Below are 18491 nucleotides of genomic sequence, written 5' to 3'. Positions count from 1 at the left end.
AGGAGGTGCTCCCTCCAAACAGAGACAACCTCCCCTGCCACTGAAAAGGCATGCTCGCTTGGAACCGAAGTGGCTGGTATAGGTAGGTACTTGGGGCAAAGCTTTGCCAGAATGGGGTATCTGAAGGTGCCCACGGTTCGCCACCAGTCACATGGGTCACTCTCTTTCTTCAGTAGGGCTTCTTCAGAATATGCATCAATTTCCCATTCTGAAGTAGACAATGGTGCACTTGCTACTTGACTGCTTGCAAGATTGTCAAAAGCACTCCAAACATCGGAGGATGGCTGCACACAATGTTGTGGCTCCTGCACTTTTGCTGCTTGCTGTGTGACTTCCCCAGCAGGGCATAGGGCAACATCTTGAAGCACCAGATCTTTCCAGCACATCACCTTTTGTTTGTTGTTTCTGAATACCGTAGACTTGAAGCGTGGGTCCAAAAACATGGCCAAGCATGTTTCTTTGTCCTCAGCATACAAGGGGAATCTGGTATTGAGAGACCTTGTAGGTTCCTTATGAAAGCCTGTTGTGCCGCTAAAGTTGCTGAGGCAACTTAGCATGCCAAAAATAATTGGTATCTGAGTGGAAAGTGATGGGTATTTGTCTGCACTAGTTATCACAGTTGCATCGTATAAGGGCTTCAGAGCTTCCACATATTCAAGTGCCTCTTTCCATTCTGCTGAGCAGAGACCATCAATGCTGCTACTTGACGTACGTTGCCAGCTCAACAGAGACAGCCTCCTTCAAGTCCAAGAGGCGGGACAGCATTAGCTGTTCCACCTTGTATCTACATCTTGCACCAGACGAAGTGGATCTTTGCCCATCTTCTTCTGGTACTCACCAAATCTCTTTTGCGCAGACTAGCTGTGCTTATAGTGGCCCACAATGTGCCTCGCTTTCTTGCACAGACGGTCAACTGACGGTGTGTTGGAGATTGCATCGTGAATAGCTAGCTGCAAGGTGTGGGCGAAACACGCACACTCAGTCCACGGGAGCCTTCTGACCGTGGCACGGATGTTACGTCCGTTATCTGTGACGATGTACAGTAGCCGACGGATTTTTCGGACTCCAAAAATTCGGACTTGTTGGATATTCCGGACTTCATAGATGTACCGGCAGGATTCCCATAGAGCTAATGCATTTTCGCGACCGATTTTTCGGACGAATATAGGTGCCAATGTTCGATTTTTCGGACTGAATCGCTCGCTCCGAGCCACGCTATCCGATCTTGGAGGCCGCCATGTTGGATTTTCCGCTGGCTTGGCCGGGCTTAGCTTCCAGTGCCCCCCTGTATAGCCTTCAAGATTAGTACACGCACGGTATCCTCTCGTCTCCGAGGCCATGCCTGCTCTTCCTTGGCCAACAAAACGTTCCAAAAAGTGGCACTTTTTTTTTCGGTCAGCTCGGCACTATCGTCATATCACTTTAAGCGGAAAGTGTCGGTTGCGCCGTACGCTGTGCGCGGGTGAAAGCTTGCGAGGGTCAGCCGGCAACCACAATTTAATCTCACGCACGCGAGAAAGGAAGGCGGCCGGAGGCGCGCGCGGACTTTGTTCGCTCGCGGGGCAAGGGGAGAAGGCGGCGGAGACGGTGGGGAGTTGCATTCAGCTCTTGCGGCTGCTGCCGACGGAGCTGCCACGCAGGCACCGTATCTTGAAAGCGATCTGCTATGTGGCCGAAGTGTGCGCCCGCGATCTGCGATGGGTACAAAGGGCGTGCGCTGAGTGCCAGCAGCTTCGTATGCGCCGTTTTTTTTTCGTTTTTTTTTTCGACGTTCGCGTTGAAGCGAGAGAATAGACAGTGAGAAGGTCAATTTGCCCGCGGTCATCGAGCGAGATGTGTTCATGTAACCTGTGCGCGCGTGACACCGTGCTTATTTAGTTAGTAAGCGCATATTTACAACTTTATACGGCCGATAAAACTAACATCCTTACTTCGTATCGGTGTCTATTAATTTGCTATTGCAATCGATGCTCCGCCTTTTGGGCGAAACTACGACATTTTTCTTAAGCCGGCCTCATAATTTTTTTCTCTTGGGGATGGGGGGGGCGAGTTTTTCGGTCTGTTCGGTTTTTCGGACTGCTGGATTTTTCGGACTATTTTTCAGTCCCCGCGAAGTCCGGAAAATCGGTCGGCTACTGTACTTGCGGCAGCCATCCGGTATTTCCCATTCCGCGCACATCTTGAGAAGCATTTGCGCGATGTTTTCGGCGGAATGGCTAACAGCCATGTGGCGAGTGTTAAGCGTGAACCGCTTCATCCTAAAACTTGGAGTGAGAAGGTGGCAAGTGAAGCCACATAACCCTTGTTGGCGCGTGATGTCAACATGTCACCGGTACAGGTGACAGCAGCTATTCCCCCTTCAAAAGCACTGCTGAGCTCGTCCTTCACTTTCTTCCGTGTGTCATCAAACAAGCGCAGAACAAGGGTACGTGAAAACGTGGTGCGCAACAGTAGGCGATAGTTAGAAACAGCCTCTGCCATGAGTTTCTTGAATCCGCGGTCTTCAACAACACTATAAGGTTGCAAATCAAGCGCTACCATTGCAGCCACCTTGGCATTGAGTGTTTGAGTTTTCTTTTCTGACAAAGGGTCAGTACGGCGCACAAAGTCAAATATCATTGACTGGTCTTTCTCTGGCGCACCTGCTGCAGTCATCCGGTTGCATCCTTCATCGCGGTTGCATGCTGTTTTAGATGGTTGACAAGCGGACTACTCGTACCCATCGGCGTTTGAAGTATTGCACCGCATGTCTTGCACTGCGCCAACGATGACAATGTCTTCACAAAGTGCTTCCAGATAGCGCTTCTTTCCTTTGGTTTTGGCGCCGCGTCTCGATTGTTTCTCCGTTTCGCAGGCGGGTCGTCATGATCTCCGCTATCTGCCATGGCACATATTAACGAAGCGAGTCTATCACAGGTTACAAAAGCTTCATATATTCAATACGTTTAGAAGGCAGTACAAGTTATTTAAAGCATACTTGCCGGGAATGCGATGTAACTAAGCAATAAAATCCCAAGTTGGGACTAGCCGCTCTCGAGTATGTTGACCCTGCAATCCCAAGTATAACTGTGCGACTGCTCACGTGTGCCACTTCCACGAAAAAGGAAATAAATGCAATGTCACGGTAAAAATTACCACTAGAACGCTTTTTGTCACTCTCTATTATGTTTTCTAACCGGAGCGTTTGCCGACGGTGACGAAGTTTCGGCTTTAGCACACGTGTGGTCGTGCGTTATCAAGCGATATCAAGCGAATATTCAAAGTGATTCGAATATTCGAACTTTTCGAATACACTGTTTTCGAATCGAATACGAATCGTGCGAATGTAATATTCGACGAATATTCGAAACTGGAATTTTCGCACACCCCTACTTTTCGGCAATTTTTGTAAAAAAAATTGGAGGTTCTAATTCAAAATTCTGGTTCCTAGAGTAACTAGAATTTAACTTTCTCTCTCTCAAATGCAGCACATTTCATTCAAACCAGTCCAGCAGTTGTCTCAAGAGCATTTATGCATTTTACATGCATTTGAATAGGGAGATCAGAGTTTGGCACTGAGCCAAAGCTTCCTTACATGCTTACTTTTAAAGGTGTCCTTTGGAAGGTGCACTAATCATAATGAACAAAACAAAAGCACAGACACCATATGGCATGTACACCCACATAATGCCAAGGTTGTGGGTTCAGACCCCATCGGCGACAAATTACCTTTTTGTCCACTTCCATTTCCGCCTTTTCTTCACTATTTTCTAGATTTCAACTTCAATAACAGCTAATTACCCCTATGCTTTCTTTGGCTTCATTGCCTGCTGGTTTTATATGGTCGAGTGTACAATCACTGTAGCAGATGAGGTCTTGCTTATGGTTACTACAAGATGCCTAAAACACTGACTTTTTTATTGTACTGCTCTTTATTCCTGTTCATCAGCAAACAAAAGCTAGGCCATCAGTTAAGATACGTCTCCCATTTTCTAATACAGTGAAATCTCGATGATACAAATCTCACGGGGTCACGAAAAATATTCGTATTAGCCGAAATTCGTATCATCGAAACACAATTAAAACTAGCTAAATTAAAGAGTCGGAGGTGAACTCACTCAGGCACACGCACGTAAAAAGCATTTACAGTATAGATCACTTATAACGTAACTGTTTATAGTGCAGAAGTGGCTACAACGCGGCCTTTTCTGACTCCCGTTTACCCTCCCATAGAACTTCATGTATACGCATACCGCTTACAGTGCAGCCGCGCGAGACGAAATACCGGTTATAATGCAGCTTCCGCTGGAAAATCTCGCCAACAAGGGCGGTAGCGAGCACGCTTCTCAACAAGGTGCGCCCACCGACGGGAGAGGAGATCAACGAAGGCGATGCCGAGGAGGAGCATGAGATGTGGAGCATGAGTCCAAGGGCGATAAAATCGTCACCGCGCGCCGTATGTGCGAGTGAAAGCGCGCCTTTCCGCGCACCTTCACGCACGGAGAGTGAATGCACAGTGGAGAGCAAACGCGACTTCCGTCACGGCCAGGCGCGCCAGTCGAGCCCGGCCCTGCTTCCGTCGCGCGAAAGGCCGAGGGGGGGGGGGGGGGGGGGGCGACGCTGTGCTGCAGGGCACCAAATGCGTATCTTGCAACTGGGCGCAAGGGTAACTGGCGACGCAATCTCCCACCGAAAGGAGCAAAGCGGGAAGGCAGCGCAGGAGGGAGGCTAGGAGGGAAGGGGGGGGGGGGGGGGGCGGGGCTTCTACTCTGCCAACAAATGCGTTCTTGTACTTAGCGCCTGTGCCGGCTGTCGGGGTTATCGCGTGCACCGTATCTTGAAAGCGATCTCCACACGGCTCTGACCTTTGTATGCGCTGTGATTACGCCGCTCAGTTTCCGTTGAAGCGATAGACCGCACGAACCTTCGATCGCTGCTGCGGCGGCCGCGCGCAATAGCAAGAAAAGCGCCACCGCGTCAAACTCTTCGCACCCAGTCGTGGTCTCTGCGCTGTCCGGCGCCGCATCCGCACCTCCGCACCAAAAGAGAAAGGGAGAAAGCACGTGACTGCGCGCTGTTATTTTTTGCCGCCGTCGGTGGGGCACCGTTTATTCGTATCAACCGACGCGGGTAGAAAATCGATTCATAACAACCGTTCTCTAGCACGTTGCAAAGTAATGGGGCTCAGCCGGGACCGCAGAAAAATTCGTATCATCCGGAAATTCGTATTAGCCGTGATCGTATCATCGAGATTCCACTGTACACAACACCATGTGTAACAGATCGTCTAAACCACTGCCCATTTTCCTTATTGCAGACTCTGTTCTGGAAGCCCAGGCCAGAGACATTATTTTGCTCGAACCAACAAGATTCTTAAGTGTAGATGATTTTTCAAAGGACCAAATTTTTTTTTTTCGAGAATGAAACGAAAAGATAGTTTCACAATATAAAGGAATTAACTGTAACTTTAGATCTCATGTCAGCAGGTGCTGATTCAATGTAACTAGTACAGACATGCATAACACACCAAACCATAATTATGACATTATCTTTTATTAAAAGTTTGGTAACATTTTTAAAACCATGTGTTTCTTGGTTTTCTAATTGCTTTGTATATAACCAAACTGAACTTAACCACATACAGCATTCTTTGCCTCAACTACTGATGTTTATAGCCTGTTCCTCGTGCTGTGCTCTGGCCATGAAGGCAATACTGGATAGCCCCCTAGAGATCTCTCCAGCCCTTCAAAGGTCCAATTCCTACAACGTGCGAGGCATGGGCGAGCATCCCCACTCAGCGCATGCCCTCCATCACTAGACACACAATCCTTCTCATCAACCATTAATCCAGGGGGTGCGTCCTTTTTCTTATTTAGGTCGCCAAAGATAATGGCACAAAATACATAAATTGTTGATTTATGCATAGCTTTGACAGCCACTGTTAATTCACCAGCCCTCAATTTTCACTCATACAAGAAAACCCACCAAATACCAGTGACAACAGTTTGGGCTCTCTGGCATATCGAGCAGCATTTACCCATGAAGACTTATTTGTGAGGGTTTCTTAGAACGCTGGACGCAAAACACCCCACACACAAATGTAATCGTGCAAAAGTCTAATACACTTCTGCAAAAGTGAACACAGCTTGCACATAATCTGACAATAATGTGAGTATGCTAGAATGAATCGAGCTTAATGGGTCAACAATAGGAACTACAAAAAGAACAATCACCTTGTCCACAAAAGGATGATCCATGAAGTCAGGCCCGCCAATGCTCAAATTAAGCACATTGATCTTTTTCAGAATGGCATAGTTGAATGCATCCAAAAACCAAGATGTGTAGGACAGCTGCAAATTACCAAAGGAAGGCAATGCTTTAGAAAATGCAAATGAATCTGATCAAAATGACACAACAGACCTGCAGCACCAATACCGTACTCAGTATGAACACAGTGCAATCTCGTTGATACGATTCTGCATGATAGTTTTTTCGGGCTATGTTTTTTTCCAATTTTCCTTTTTTTTATATACGATTTTCAGATATGTTTTATTCTCCAGTTCCCGTGGAGATCGTATCAATGAGATTCCACTGTACACGTTTTCACAAACTGACTCAATAGGTGCAATAGGTGGCTTTTCAACGATCAAGTCAGTTTATGACTACTCTGTAAAAGTATAAATCTGAAATTTTTAAGTCACCAACATCAGAAGTCAATGTTGTTGAAAAAAAAAAGTGCTACAAGCAGCCATCTATCATGACTAATGAAAAACAAAATGAGTGACTTCACAACTTCTACTCTGCAAGTAGCTACACAACAAAGTGTACTGACCTGATCCTTGTTGAAGACACGGTACACATGCAGCTCTGACTCGGGCGCAAATCCAAGGCAGTCACGGCTGCTTGCAATCACACCAGCCACAAAAGTACCATGGCCTAAACCTGCCGGTAAACTCAATGAGAAAATTTCTACCATGCACTTTGCACTATAGCCATGCACAATTACTTTGCAAGCTTTGTGATCGCAAACGCTGAAGACATACCATCATCAAGCATCTTTTCATTTGTCCAATTTGTTCGCTCTTTCACTTTTTTAAAATGAGGATGGTTTTTTGGAAGCCCAGTGTCAAACACTGCCACCTTGACCTTAGCACCTTGGCACAAGAAAAGTAAGAGAACAAAAAGAAGGAACAGTACAAATTTATGAGTTACTAAACAGGCAAGCAAGCATGTATACAATGCAAAAAAGCATAGCTTACAGTTGTGTTGACATTTCTGAAACAAGGGTGTGCAAGCACAGGACATGATCTTATGTTCTCTGCCAACACCAAGAACAGAAAACAGAACATGCTTGCCGTAACCCACATTCACACCCATAGCATAACAATTGAAAACAGTAAAACTTAAAAAGAAGCTAAAGTTAAACAGACAAACATATGATTTGTAAATTACACTAGCAATTATACAAGCAAACTGAATGACACCTATTGGCAATATTAGTAAGCTAAGCAGTGCTGATGAAAACTGCTACACATCCAACATGCAAATTCTGCCAGTGTGATCTGCATTTGTACACTAACTACATACCTCTAATACCAAGATTCCAGAGGACATCAGCTTGTAGTGCCTTTGTGATTTGCCTAGGAATAACACGCATAAGCTTGCGTTGTGGGCTACGCTCTGGTTCATGCGCAAAGGCACTGTCCTGCACATGAAGTAAACAAAAAGTCCCACTGTATATGTCCACATACTTGGAGAATAAGAGAACGCAAGTGGCAATGATTGATAACTTCATGACCTCCGACTTCAGAACTGCAGCACATAAGGCAATAAAAACAATAGACTGCACTACAGCCAGAATTGATTTTAACGACATACTATGTGTAGGTACGGGGTAATCATTTTCAAGTTTCCCAGAATTTTTAAAGATCGGCTGTTTGAAGGTAACATAATTCTTGTCCTTGAGCTGGATTATTCATAGAGGCAGACATTATTTGTTTGAGAAATCTAAACACACATTCAACTAGATAAAAAAAGATTCACTAATTACCTGTTTAATTATATACTTTATAGCACATATTGCAATTTGCAAATTGTAGCTGGTGAGTTTGCAAGGCGGTGAGTGTGCAAGGTGGTGAGTTTGCAAGGAAATTCATTCCAAGTGGATACCACTTGGAATGAATTTCCAGAATGACATCACTTTGGAAATATGTGCCATCAAACTCGCCGTAAAAATGTACTATTGTTCCACTTACTTTTTTAAAGAAAATTCTCTTTTATGCACTGAAGCACAAATGTAATTGGAACGTCTATGTATTTCGTCACGCACTTTGGGAAATATCTTGAAACTGGTGTCATCTTGGAGATTAATTTCAAGTGGATACGTCTTACAAACTCACCAGCTACAATTTGTAAATTGGAATATATGCTGTAAAGTAATTAAGAAGGCAATTAGTGAAATTGTCTTATTAGTTGAATATGTGTTTTGATTTCTAGTGCTAGTAATGTCCGCCTCTTTGAATAATCCAGCTCGAGGACAAGAGTTATGCGATCTGCCACTGGCGATTTTTAATAATTACAGAAAACTTAAAAATTACCACCTGTATACTTGTCTAAGGGCCACACCCATGTAAGGGCTGTTTCCCTAAATTTGGGCCTAAATATTCAATGTGAAAAAATCCCTGAAGAGTTTTTCACGCATTGGCTACACCACCCTCCATAAGTGTGCTCTTCATAAGCCACGGACGCATTGCACGCAATCACTATCTTTAAGTAGTATTCGCTCAGTGTATGAAGGCAAATCATGCAGTATATCAGACTCCTCCCCTTTCTGTTCATTGATTTTACAGTTGACAGTTAGTTAGGGGAAGCTTATTGACTTGAAGCATTGGTGTCATCACAAAGTTGGTATCCTGGTGCCTCATGGCTTGTCCCATTGCGATGCACCTGGCAATATTTGTGCAGCATGAGAGCCTATGCTGGTTTCTGTAGACAGTGCTTGCAGCTACAATAGTATACTGCCTTACGATCCCATAGTGCACGTCATGCACCAAGATATTTCACACTTCCTGCGTGGTATTGCAAACTGCAGATGCACACCTCAGTCAGCCTGGCGCAGTAATTCCAGGCTACACCATGACTGTGTCGAAAGCTGAACACTGGATGAAATAAAAGGGGTGAGAATGAGAGTGGGCCACTCCGTGCTTCCAGAAAATAAGCTCCCTTCACAGTGAAGCGTCATGAGAAGATCGGGCTTATCCCACGTCAAATGCAAAGAAGCTCAGAGTGAAGGATGAGAGAGTGGCCGATATGGCAGCAGGTGCCTAGCTTCCGGTTACATGGTCATGTTGCATCAGCCTGAATGATGTACACGTAAGCAGGGTGGCTGCTTGGGGAAGTTTGTGATCTGTCATCGTCAGTATACAGCACGAAAGTTAAACGTCGACAAGATAAGTGACAAGCACAGCGCTTGTCCTTGTCACTTGTCTCATCACCTTCGTGCTGTACAATCGCACATAAGCGGTTTGTGACACCATGTGACCCCAACCTCTAATTTTTGAGATGTCACAAACAGCAAATGACACCATTTGTGCCCATTGAACTCTTCAGTGATTCGTACCGTTTCTGTACCTAATTTGTAGGAGTGCTTGTGAAAAAATTTCTTTTTGGCATGCGAGTCACGACACCAAATAGACCGACTAGGAAAAAGTAGTAGTGCCAAATATTAAGTGCCAACGAAACATGTGCAATTGAAATTACATTTCAATTCCAGGGATCAAAACTATGACATAAAAGCTGCATTTTTATTTTTCTTGGAGATGTTGCACAAAAGGTATCAAACACTGCATTTTTTTATTTCCTAGTTTCTACAGTAAAAGCTCGATGATACGAATCTCACGGGGTCACGAAAAATATTCGTATTAGCCGAAATTCGTATCATCGAAACACAATTAAAGCTACTGTCGAATCTCGATAATTCGAACTTGAAGGGGCCCGAAAATTTGTTCGAATTAAAAGGACGTATTTTTGAAGTATTCGTGCACCATAGCACGATGCACAAACGGTGCGAGTCGTGAAATATCGCGGCGCGCAGCGCATAGCAAGCGCGGGCCACGAAACTTCCCACGCCGGCTAACGGTCGCTTCCCGATAACGACAGAAAACGAAGCTTCAGGGAGCAAGCGGGCGGCGCCGGCACACGGGTGCGCGCGGAGACCGTCGAAGGTGAGGGAGGAGGGCGGCAGGGGAGCGGATTTGGCCACGTTAACTCCGCCGCTTCGGTGGCTCCCCTCGCCCTCCCTCTCAACCACCGTGCTCTCAACTCCCTCATGGCTCTCTCACCTTCGACTCCGTGCGCACATCTCCGTGCGCGCCCGCCGCCAGCTTATTTTAGCCGCACCCAGAAGTTTCGTTTTCTGCCGTTATCGGGAAGCGAGCGTTTGCGGGCGTGGCAGTTTCGTTGGCCCGACTGTGCCTCCGCCGCTGCTTCCCTCTGCGCTGCTGCCGCAGCGTGCAAGGTCAACATGTGACTAGAAAATAGAGGAGAAGGGTTCACTGCCATTTTATCCGCGTGGCTGAGACGTCGGCACTAGTGTGTGCTAGAATACGGTTGTCTAGAACACTCTAGTCGGCACGTACACGCTTGTTCCGGCGCGATGCAGAAACGGCGACCTTGCAATTTGAGAGAGAAGGAAATTTCCGCCGCGGGTTCTTTTTTTCCGGTTCCTTGGCGTGCGGCATTGAGGGGTCTCTCCTGAGCTTTTGCTCTATGGCGGTGTCGGAGCAATGCCGGTCGGAGGCGCCACCGCGTGATTTGACGCGCTGCTAAGAGCACTGTCGGTGCGCGGTATGTTCGAAATAAGCGAGTTCGAATTTGCTTGCTTTGCGTTGACGTTGAACGAAAGCACGTTTTTCATGATAGTCTCGCTGTGCAACAATTGTGCTCAGTGTTGACGTTGCGAGGCCTAGCTCCTTAGCCAACTCCGTCCACTTCCTCTTGGGATTCTCATCGACCTTTCGAAGAATGTCTAATTTCTCTTTAAAGGAGAGTGCTTTCCGCTTGCGAGACATAGCTCGCTGCGACTAGGCAAAATGGCGCAAACACGAAGAACGCGGCCCGAAGCGCAGCAGCCACTCCATCTGACGGCTCGCAGAAAAGGAGGAAAAGTACAAAAGCACTAAAAGCGCCACCGCTTCAAACTCTTCGCGCCCAGTCGCGGAGTCCGCGCTGTCCGGCGCCGCGCCTCCGCACCAAAAGAGAAGGAGAGAAAGCGCGTGACTGCGCGCTGTTCTCTTTCGCGGCCGTCGGTGGGGCGGCGTTTATTCGTATCAACCGACGCAGGCTGAAAATCGATTCGTAACAACCGTTCTCTAGCACGTTGCAAAGTAATGGGGCTCGGCCGGGACCACAGAAAAATTCGTATCATCCGGAAATTCGTATTAGCCGTGATCGTATCATCGAGCTTTTACTGTAGTAGGCCTGTGGCCCCAACACAACTCAGTGCCCAACTACATTTCGGTTGAACTGCAATTACTATCCATCACATTCAATTCAAGCTTCAGCAACCTCACTAAAGCAGACAGCAGACAAACACAGAAAGCACAGATAAGTGTGTACCAGAGTACAATGCGTATTTGAAAGCTATCAAATTTAGCTTTTACACTCCATTTATGTTATTTTTTTTTTTTCATGTTCTGAGAGTCACTTTTAGGTTCAGTAAAAAAAAAGGAAACCCAGACACAATCTGCAACATACATCTGCATGGACCAGAGCCCTATAAGTACTTAACTTCAGTGAATTTGACATTTGCACCTTTTATTGCGATAGCAGTTATATGGACACTTCAACCGGATTTCTGCCATCAGCGTCAGCGTAGCCGTGAGGTTCCGTATAAAGTCCAAGGGCGATAAAATCGTCACCGCAGCGCCGTATGCGCGAGTGAAAGCGCGCGGGGGACGCGTGCTATCACGGAGAGCGAACGCACAGTGGAAAGCAAACGCAACTGTCGCGCGAAAGGCCGTGCAGGTTTGGGAGGGAGGGAGGCGGGGCGACGCTGTGCTGCTTTAACAAATGCTTATCTTGCAACCGGGTGCAAGGGGAACTGGCCACTCAATCTCCCACGCGAAAGCAAGAAAGCGGGAAGGCAGCGCGGGGAGGGAGCAGCTTCTCCTCTGCCAACAACTTCTCCTCTGCACAACTCCTCTGCACTTCGCCCGGCAGTGGCGGTCGCCCGCATCGTCTCTTATCTCCACACGGCTCTGACCTTTGTATGCACTGTGCATTCGCCGCTCAGTTTCCGTTGAAGCGATAGACCGCGCGAACCTTTGCCCGCTGCGGCGGCTGCACTTGCTGCCAGCGTTTTGACAGTCGTCGTCTGCGATCATTCAGTGTGATCATGTTTGCTTGTGCGCGCTGACACCACGCTTGTTAATTCAGTTAGTAAGCGAATGTGTCCAAGTTTATGCAGCCGATAAAACTACTATCCCTACTCCGAATAGCTCTCTACTAATTTGCTATCGCAATTGATGCTTCCCCTTTAGGGCGAAACTGCGACATTTTTTGTTCCAATTTTCAAGCCACATGTAAACAGAAAATGTCACTTCATATCTCAATTTTTGCTTACTCAGTGGTATATTATGTAATAATGGCTACACTCTCAAATGGCCACTGTTCACTTGAAAACAGAATACTTGACATGGACAGGTTTAGAACCCATCGCAATTGCAGCACTCTAATCCCTGCTTTAGGAACTTTCCATTCATGCAAGTCTTCTAAAATAAAGGAGAACTCGAGACATACCCATGCAAGGCTGTTTCGTCTTGAGAATGAGCGTGACGAGTGCCAACAAGAAACGTCCCTGCATCGTGCTTCATCAGAGGCTATAGAGTAAAAAGCAGCATGTCAGAGCATAGGAATATTTTCCTATGACAGGGCAGTCAATTACATTATAATTAAAGCTCCACAAGGAAGTTCCAAGAATAGAAAAAGGGTCGCACAGCAGCTGAAACTTGACAACACACTGCGAATTTTCATGGCAGCTTGTAGAGACAGGGCAAAAGAGTTACTTACCATTTAGAAACTTTAGTGTACGAGTCACACTCCGTTGTGGCGTAACATATTTGACAAGCGGGTGATCCTGAAGAGCTGCCAGTCCCTCTTCAACAGTTCCTTCAAGTAGCTAAGGGTAGGTCAAAACAGTTGAATTGTTACTCCACAATAGCCAAACTATGGTGCCACACTGAGAGTAAGGATAAAACTACTGGAATAGTACCAAAACTAATGCCAAAAAGAATTAGTCAAAATGTATTGGGACTTCAGTAGTTACAATGGTTTTGCAACCTTTCGACATTAGGAACTGCTCAGGGATGAGATGAACAAAGCAATTTTCCATCAGCACGTAAAAGTAGTTTTGCATTAACAGCGTGCAAGACGTACTCATTTATAGTTACTTTACAACACAATTCACAAGGCTTAAAAAAAAGGATTAAAAAGGAAGGTGCATCTGTCTTTTTTTTTTCTCTCTCTGACGTACCCTTATAAGTTCGAAGTCACTGGGATAGTCTGTGGCTGCATTTTGGCGGGGCAACCGCTCCCAGTTATGGATTCCCGATCCTCTGAGGGCTGCTTTGATGAATTTGTCTCGTGCATTTGTCCGGTAATAGTGCTTGAATGTGATGATATACTCTGTAATAAAAGGCCTGATGTAGAAACAATGATACAGACTATGCACGGTTATACTACAGAGCATAATTATTGGCGCTGAGCCGTGCTCCCTCAAGGGCTGCAGAAGGCCAACCTTTCCTTTTCTCATAATGAACCACTTAGAGAGCATAATTAAGAAACCTATTGCTGCAATGAAATCACTGCAAATGAATCCACTGTACCTCCAATACAATGAAAATATATATGAAAGAGGCCTATATTATCCCTTAAGAAACTTTATATCACTGGCTAACACTTCCAAGGTTAAACCTTGTACACATACACAAAGACCCAAGGAAGTGGATGGGAGAAAAGCAATTGCTGTAGCTCAGATGGTAGAGCATCGTATGTGTAATGCGGAATATGTGGGTTTCGCTGCAAGTTGTTTTTCACCCACTTTCATTTCCCTTTACCTTATCGTTTCTACACGGCAATTGAAACCACAGGTTATTTCTCCTATGCTTTCCTTGCCTTCATTGTCTGTTGGCTTCATGTGGTTGTGTCTAATAAAGAAGTCAGGCCCCTCAGTTCCCCTTCTATCTCATTAAAATATTTAAACATCTTATTTTTATCCAAATCATTTAAAGATGTTGATGTTTGGCATGTTACCCAAAATGAAGTTAATTACTGTAGCATTAAAATTGAAAATTTCGCCTTAGTTTCCTTTTATCACAGAAATATTTAAAAGGACTGGGAACCGTCTTTCAAGGATCTTCTATCTGTAGCGCAATAGACAGCATACCATTCAAAATGTCTAGACATGCAGTGTTTTTTTTTTTTTTTTAAGTGAGTCGAAATTCGTACAACAAAAATTTTTCAATCTGTGTAGTCTTTTGTTAAAACTGTGCATGGATTCTAGCAACACTGATTACTGAAGGCAATGGTAATGTCGTGCATGTAAAAGTGGGAAACTGGAAGCACATAGGGTATCGCAGGAATAATTACTTTGTGTTAAACACGAATTATGACTCTAATAGCCATCCGCAGCACAAATCAGTTAAAAGCTTTATTTTTTTCTTCGCCACCTAAAATCTCACATGTTGCCTGCAAGCGCAGATTGTGTAGGCTGTGTCTTTCTATTGGTGCTCTGCTGAAATCCAAGCTTTTTGTGCATCACTCTAGCAGGAAAATTGTGGTAAGGAATTGCTACACTTGTGCTGTAATGGCGGCAGCACGGCTTAAAAGCGCAAAGCATTTTCGACATTCTGAATGTGACCCTTGCCCCCTCCCACAATGCAACTCGCACTGGTGCACAACACCATGTCAAAAGGGCACACTTGAGGACCCATCGATGCACCACTCCATTTGTCTGCACGAAGTCAGTACCACTTCTCAGCACGTACTGAGAAATTACTCTATGATGCCAACAAAAGATAGCAGAAGCACATAAAATCAAATCTTGAGCAATATGTCAATGTAGTTGCATGACAGCAAAAACTGTTTTACACTGTTACACCGTTGAAGGATGCCACATGTAATTTTTGTACCACTTTCAGAGCCAAATTAAATATATAATTTCTCGTTTATGAAACAAAAGCATGCTCGTTTCCGTTAATGTGACACACAATATTCTCCTTTTCACCACAATCTAAGAATATCTTCTGAATGGTAGACAGTCCCTTTAAGAAATAAAATTGCTATTTTCAAGTTGACTAATATTTTTAAATCAACACTGCCAATCAACACATCATTAAAGAGACTGACAGATGGCCAGAATGTGTTGCGAAATGTTGATGGAAATGAAATAACCATGACTTATAGAATTAAGCACGCTGTTTGCAATTGTAGCAGTAATTGTAATGTTAAATTGGCAAAGAAGGTCTCAAAAACCAGTAAGTGGAGCGAACTGGTGGTGAACCTTGGTACTTCGGACTGCAGATGTAGTATACGAAATTGCTTATGTAAGTCGGCTGTTAAGTACCACATACTTATTGCTTAAAATTGCAGTTTGTATATTATTAGGCTTTTGAGCTTTATTCTATGCATATTACGAAGTAAATAAAGTCCACGCTCACAAGTGGCGCTCGCGTCCCTCAATGCATGGCAGTGCACACGATTGCTGTTGATTGCACGCAACATTCTGAGCATGCATGCGAGTTGAAATCCTTGTTTCAGCTCGCTCTGATCTTCAAGAGACGACATGCATGCTTTGGAAATCAAAAGAGCATGCGTGGCTACGACAACAAGCTGAACTGCGTTATCACGTGTAAAAGCGTCGTTTCACTTTAGAGAACTCAACTTGGTTTGGCTAAAAAACACCCTTGACTTGTTAATGACCAAAGCTGTTGGACAGGAAACCAGGAAAGCATGTAGCTATTATTGTAGAAATAACTTAACACTTCAGAAAACATGAATCATAGGAGCATCGGCTTGATAACCATACTTTCTCACAGCTACGACCACACTTGTCTGCCTCCCACCAATGCTGGTGTATAATCGCTATCGAATTCACCTATCACTGTTTGCAGCATGCTTCCATCCTCATTGCAGCATCCTCACTGCAGAAAGAAAAATTACGATAAAAAAAATTTTCCACGGCGTTTTCTGTGTTACCATTGCGTTATTCAACACTGTCTGGCAAGCTTTCCATTGCACTAATAAAAAATGGGTACCATAAGAATTGGTTGTCAGTCCCTTTAACTAATTTTAGCACTGTAGTTTATATTTCCTGTAACACTTATCATAAAATAAAAGTACTGAAGACTACCTTTTCTACTGTGCTAACTGGAACATTTTCACTAATGATTAAGAATTGGAGGTGCTTCCCTCAACACAGCTAGACTGCAATTACTGCTGGTACAGAGCCTTTTGAAAATTATAAAAGTAAATAAGAGACTTTTAAGAACATCAGAACTACTACATTACCTATTTTAATAACTACGCAGAAATTTGCGACATACATGGCATATTTTTTACCGAGGCCACATTTGAAGAGCCCAAAGGCAGAGTAACTACAAGATGTGCAAAACAAGTTGCATTTAAATTGGTAATTTGTGTGTGTGTGTGTGTGCTTCTACACATGAAAAAATATATTCAAAATGCTATATGTAGTAGAGCAACAGCTGAAGACTAAACATTTTAATACATAGAACCATTAATATTTTTTATACTTCTACATGCATCAACCCGTCTAAATTTGAAGAATTCGATTAACTTTTCTAATTGTGGCACCAAACGGTTTTCAAAGTGCACTGGACTTTGTAAACTGTTTGGAAACAACAAAAGCTGTTTCAAACTAAAACACATTAACCAATGTCTTATAACATTCTACAACTACTAGAAAAGCTTTATATTTTGTTTTGATTTTTCAAAAGGAAACCGTAACTGATAAAGGTGGCGATAGGATATCAATTCACACATGATGTTGCAGTTGAAAAACACTCGAGTCCGTTAACAATCCACGTTACGATATTTGTCTTCCAAGTTTCACTGCCACATGCAGCTTGTTCTCGTGATTGGTGCTTGACAATGTGCACGAATTAGCAGACAATCGATTCAAGGAGGCGGGTAACGAACAAATGCGTACCGTTTCGCACAACTGAAGTGGAGTATTGCAGCAAAACCCTCTGCTCAGGATGGCTAGTATTGCACATAGACTCCACCAGTTGAGCTTTCAAACCGCTTGTGGCTCCGGTCGGAGCGCATAACAAGCAGAGGACGGGCAACCAGGAGATAAAAAGAGGACTTCTCCTGCGCTTCCAGCGCGCCCTCAGTTTCATGGTGACGCAGCGATGAACGCGAACGGCGTTTTTTTCTGAGTGCTTACTTCAATGGCAACAAGCATATTCAGTTACCGCCATAACCACATCCAGGCACGTGCACTGTGAGAACTGAAAATGAACAAAAAGAAAATGTGAACGCATGGACTTAATAGCATCATGTAAACACGACTGGCACTAACCACTTAGTGCATGAACTACAGAATACACTTCCACACCGAAACCGTATATTAGCTTACTAAGATTTAACCAATGCGTTTGCAGTCTAGAATCTTTCTGGATGCTTCCTACAAGATGGAGCAATGCAAATAACAGTTGTACTGTGCTAGTTCTACATACAGCCACAGATACAGCACCGAATACAGCAAGTCGGTAGTGTGTTCGAGACCAAAGTACCTGATCCATGTTTGGCGTTCGTCTGCTGATCCCCTGTGAAGTAAAATAAAACGTTTCCGCCGTCTCTTGCAAATCTCCGGCGTTATGTCATGCATTGCGGGATCCGAAATGACATCACTCGTATGCTCCTACAACTACCCTAATTGAACGACTCCGTACCTCCGTACCCACAGCAAAGAGGCGGCCATTTTTAAAGATGACTCTTGCTTGCCCATGGTTGCCAAAAGGTAACCGTGATATCATGGCTTGTGCCATTTGTAGCCAGCAAGGCCCCTTCACGTGAGTTTGAACTACAGTGCCTAGAATATACTATATTCTAGGCACTGTAGTGTGAACCACGACCTACTGAACTCCAGACCTGCACAGATCTCCCGGCTCCAGCACGCCTGGTCTAGTTCACCACTTTTACCGCTAGGGATAGAACGTACGAGCGGAGTGGCGCTAGCTATAACTTGTTCGCTGTCGTCTGCTTCTGCGATCTGTTCCAACGCTCGTGCCGCTATTTCGGTAGCCACAAAGCGTTTACATTGTTTGTAAATGCATGAATTCACGAAAATAAAAACGAAAACAAAATTTGCGGATCGCTAGTGCAAGAAAGGAAAACAACGACTATAACTTGCTTTCGCAGTAGGGGAAAAAATCTGTACCAGATAATTCTGGAGCAATAATAAAGAACTGAACGATACACGGAGCTAG

The 18491-nt window shown here is 44.7% G+C and overlaps 1 protein-coding gene across 1 annotated transcript in view; it reads right to left on the bottom strand.

The window, feature by feature from the left end:
* LOC119436080 (membrane-bound transcription factor site-1 protease-like) overlaps positions 1-17993 on the bottom strand; it is a 71529-nt gene extending 53536 nt beyond the window's left edge. The window contains exons 1-9 of the mRNA XM_037702824.2: positions 17796-17993; positions 17207-17510; positions 13511-13662; positions 13048-13156; positions 12778-12857; positions 7567-7684; positions 7023-7133; positions 6812-6921; positions 6213-6329 (exon numbers count right to left, since the gene is read on the bottom strand). Coding sequence (XP_037558752.1) covers positions 6213-6329; positions 6812-6921; positions 7023-7133; positions 7567-7684; positions 12778-12857; positions 13048-13156; positions 13511-13662; positions 17207-17399 — 990 coding nt within the window. The 5' untranslated portion in view covers positions 17400-17510; positions 17796-17993. The remainder of the gene's footprint in view (positions 1-6212; positions 6330-6811; positions 6922-7022; positions 7134-7566; positions 7685-12777; positions 12858-13047; positions 13157-13510; positions 13663-17206; positions 17511-17795) is intronic.
* Positions 17994-18491: the final 498 nt, after the last annotated feature.

This window comes from Dermacentor silvarum, chromosome 1, assembly GCF_013339745.2.
Source record: "Dermacentor silvarum isolate Dsil-2018 chromosome 1, BIME_Dsil_1.4, whole genome shotgun sequence".
In the NCBI taxonomy this organism is placed as follows: domain Eukaryota; kingdom Metazoa; phylum Arthropoda; class Arachnida; order Ixodida; family Ixodidae; genus Dermacentor; species Dermacentor silvarum.
The sequence above is the reverse complement of the archived record's forward strand: the minus strand, read 5'-3'. Positions and strand labels throughout refer to the sequence as shown.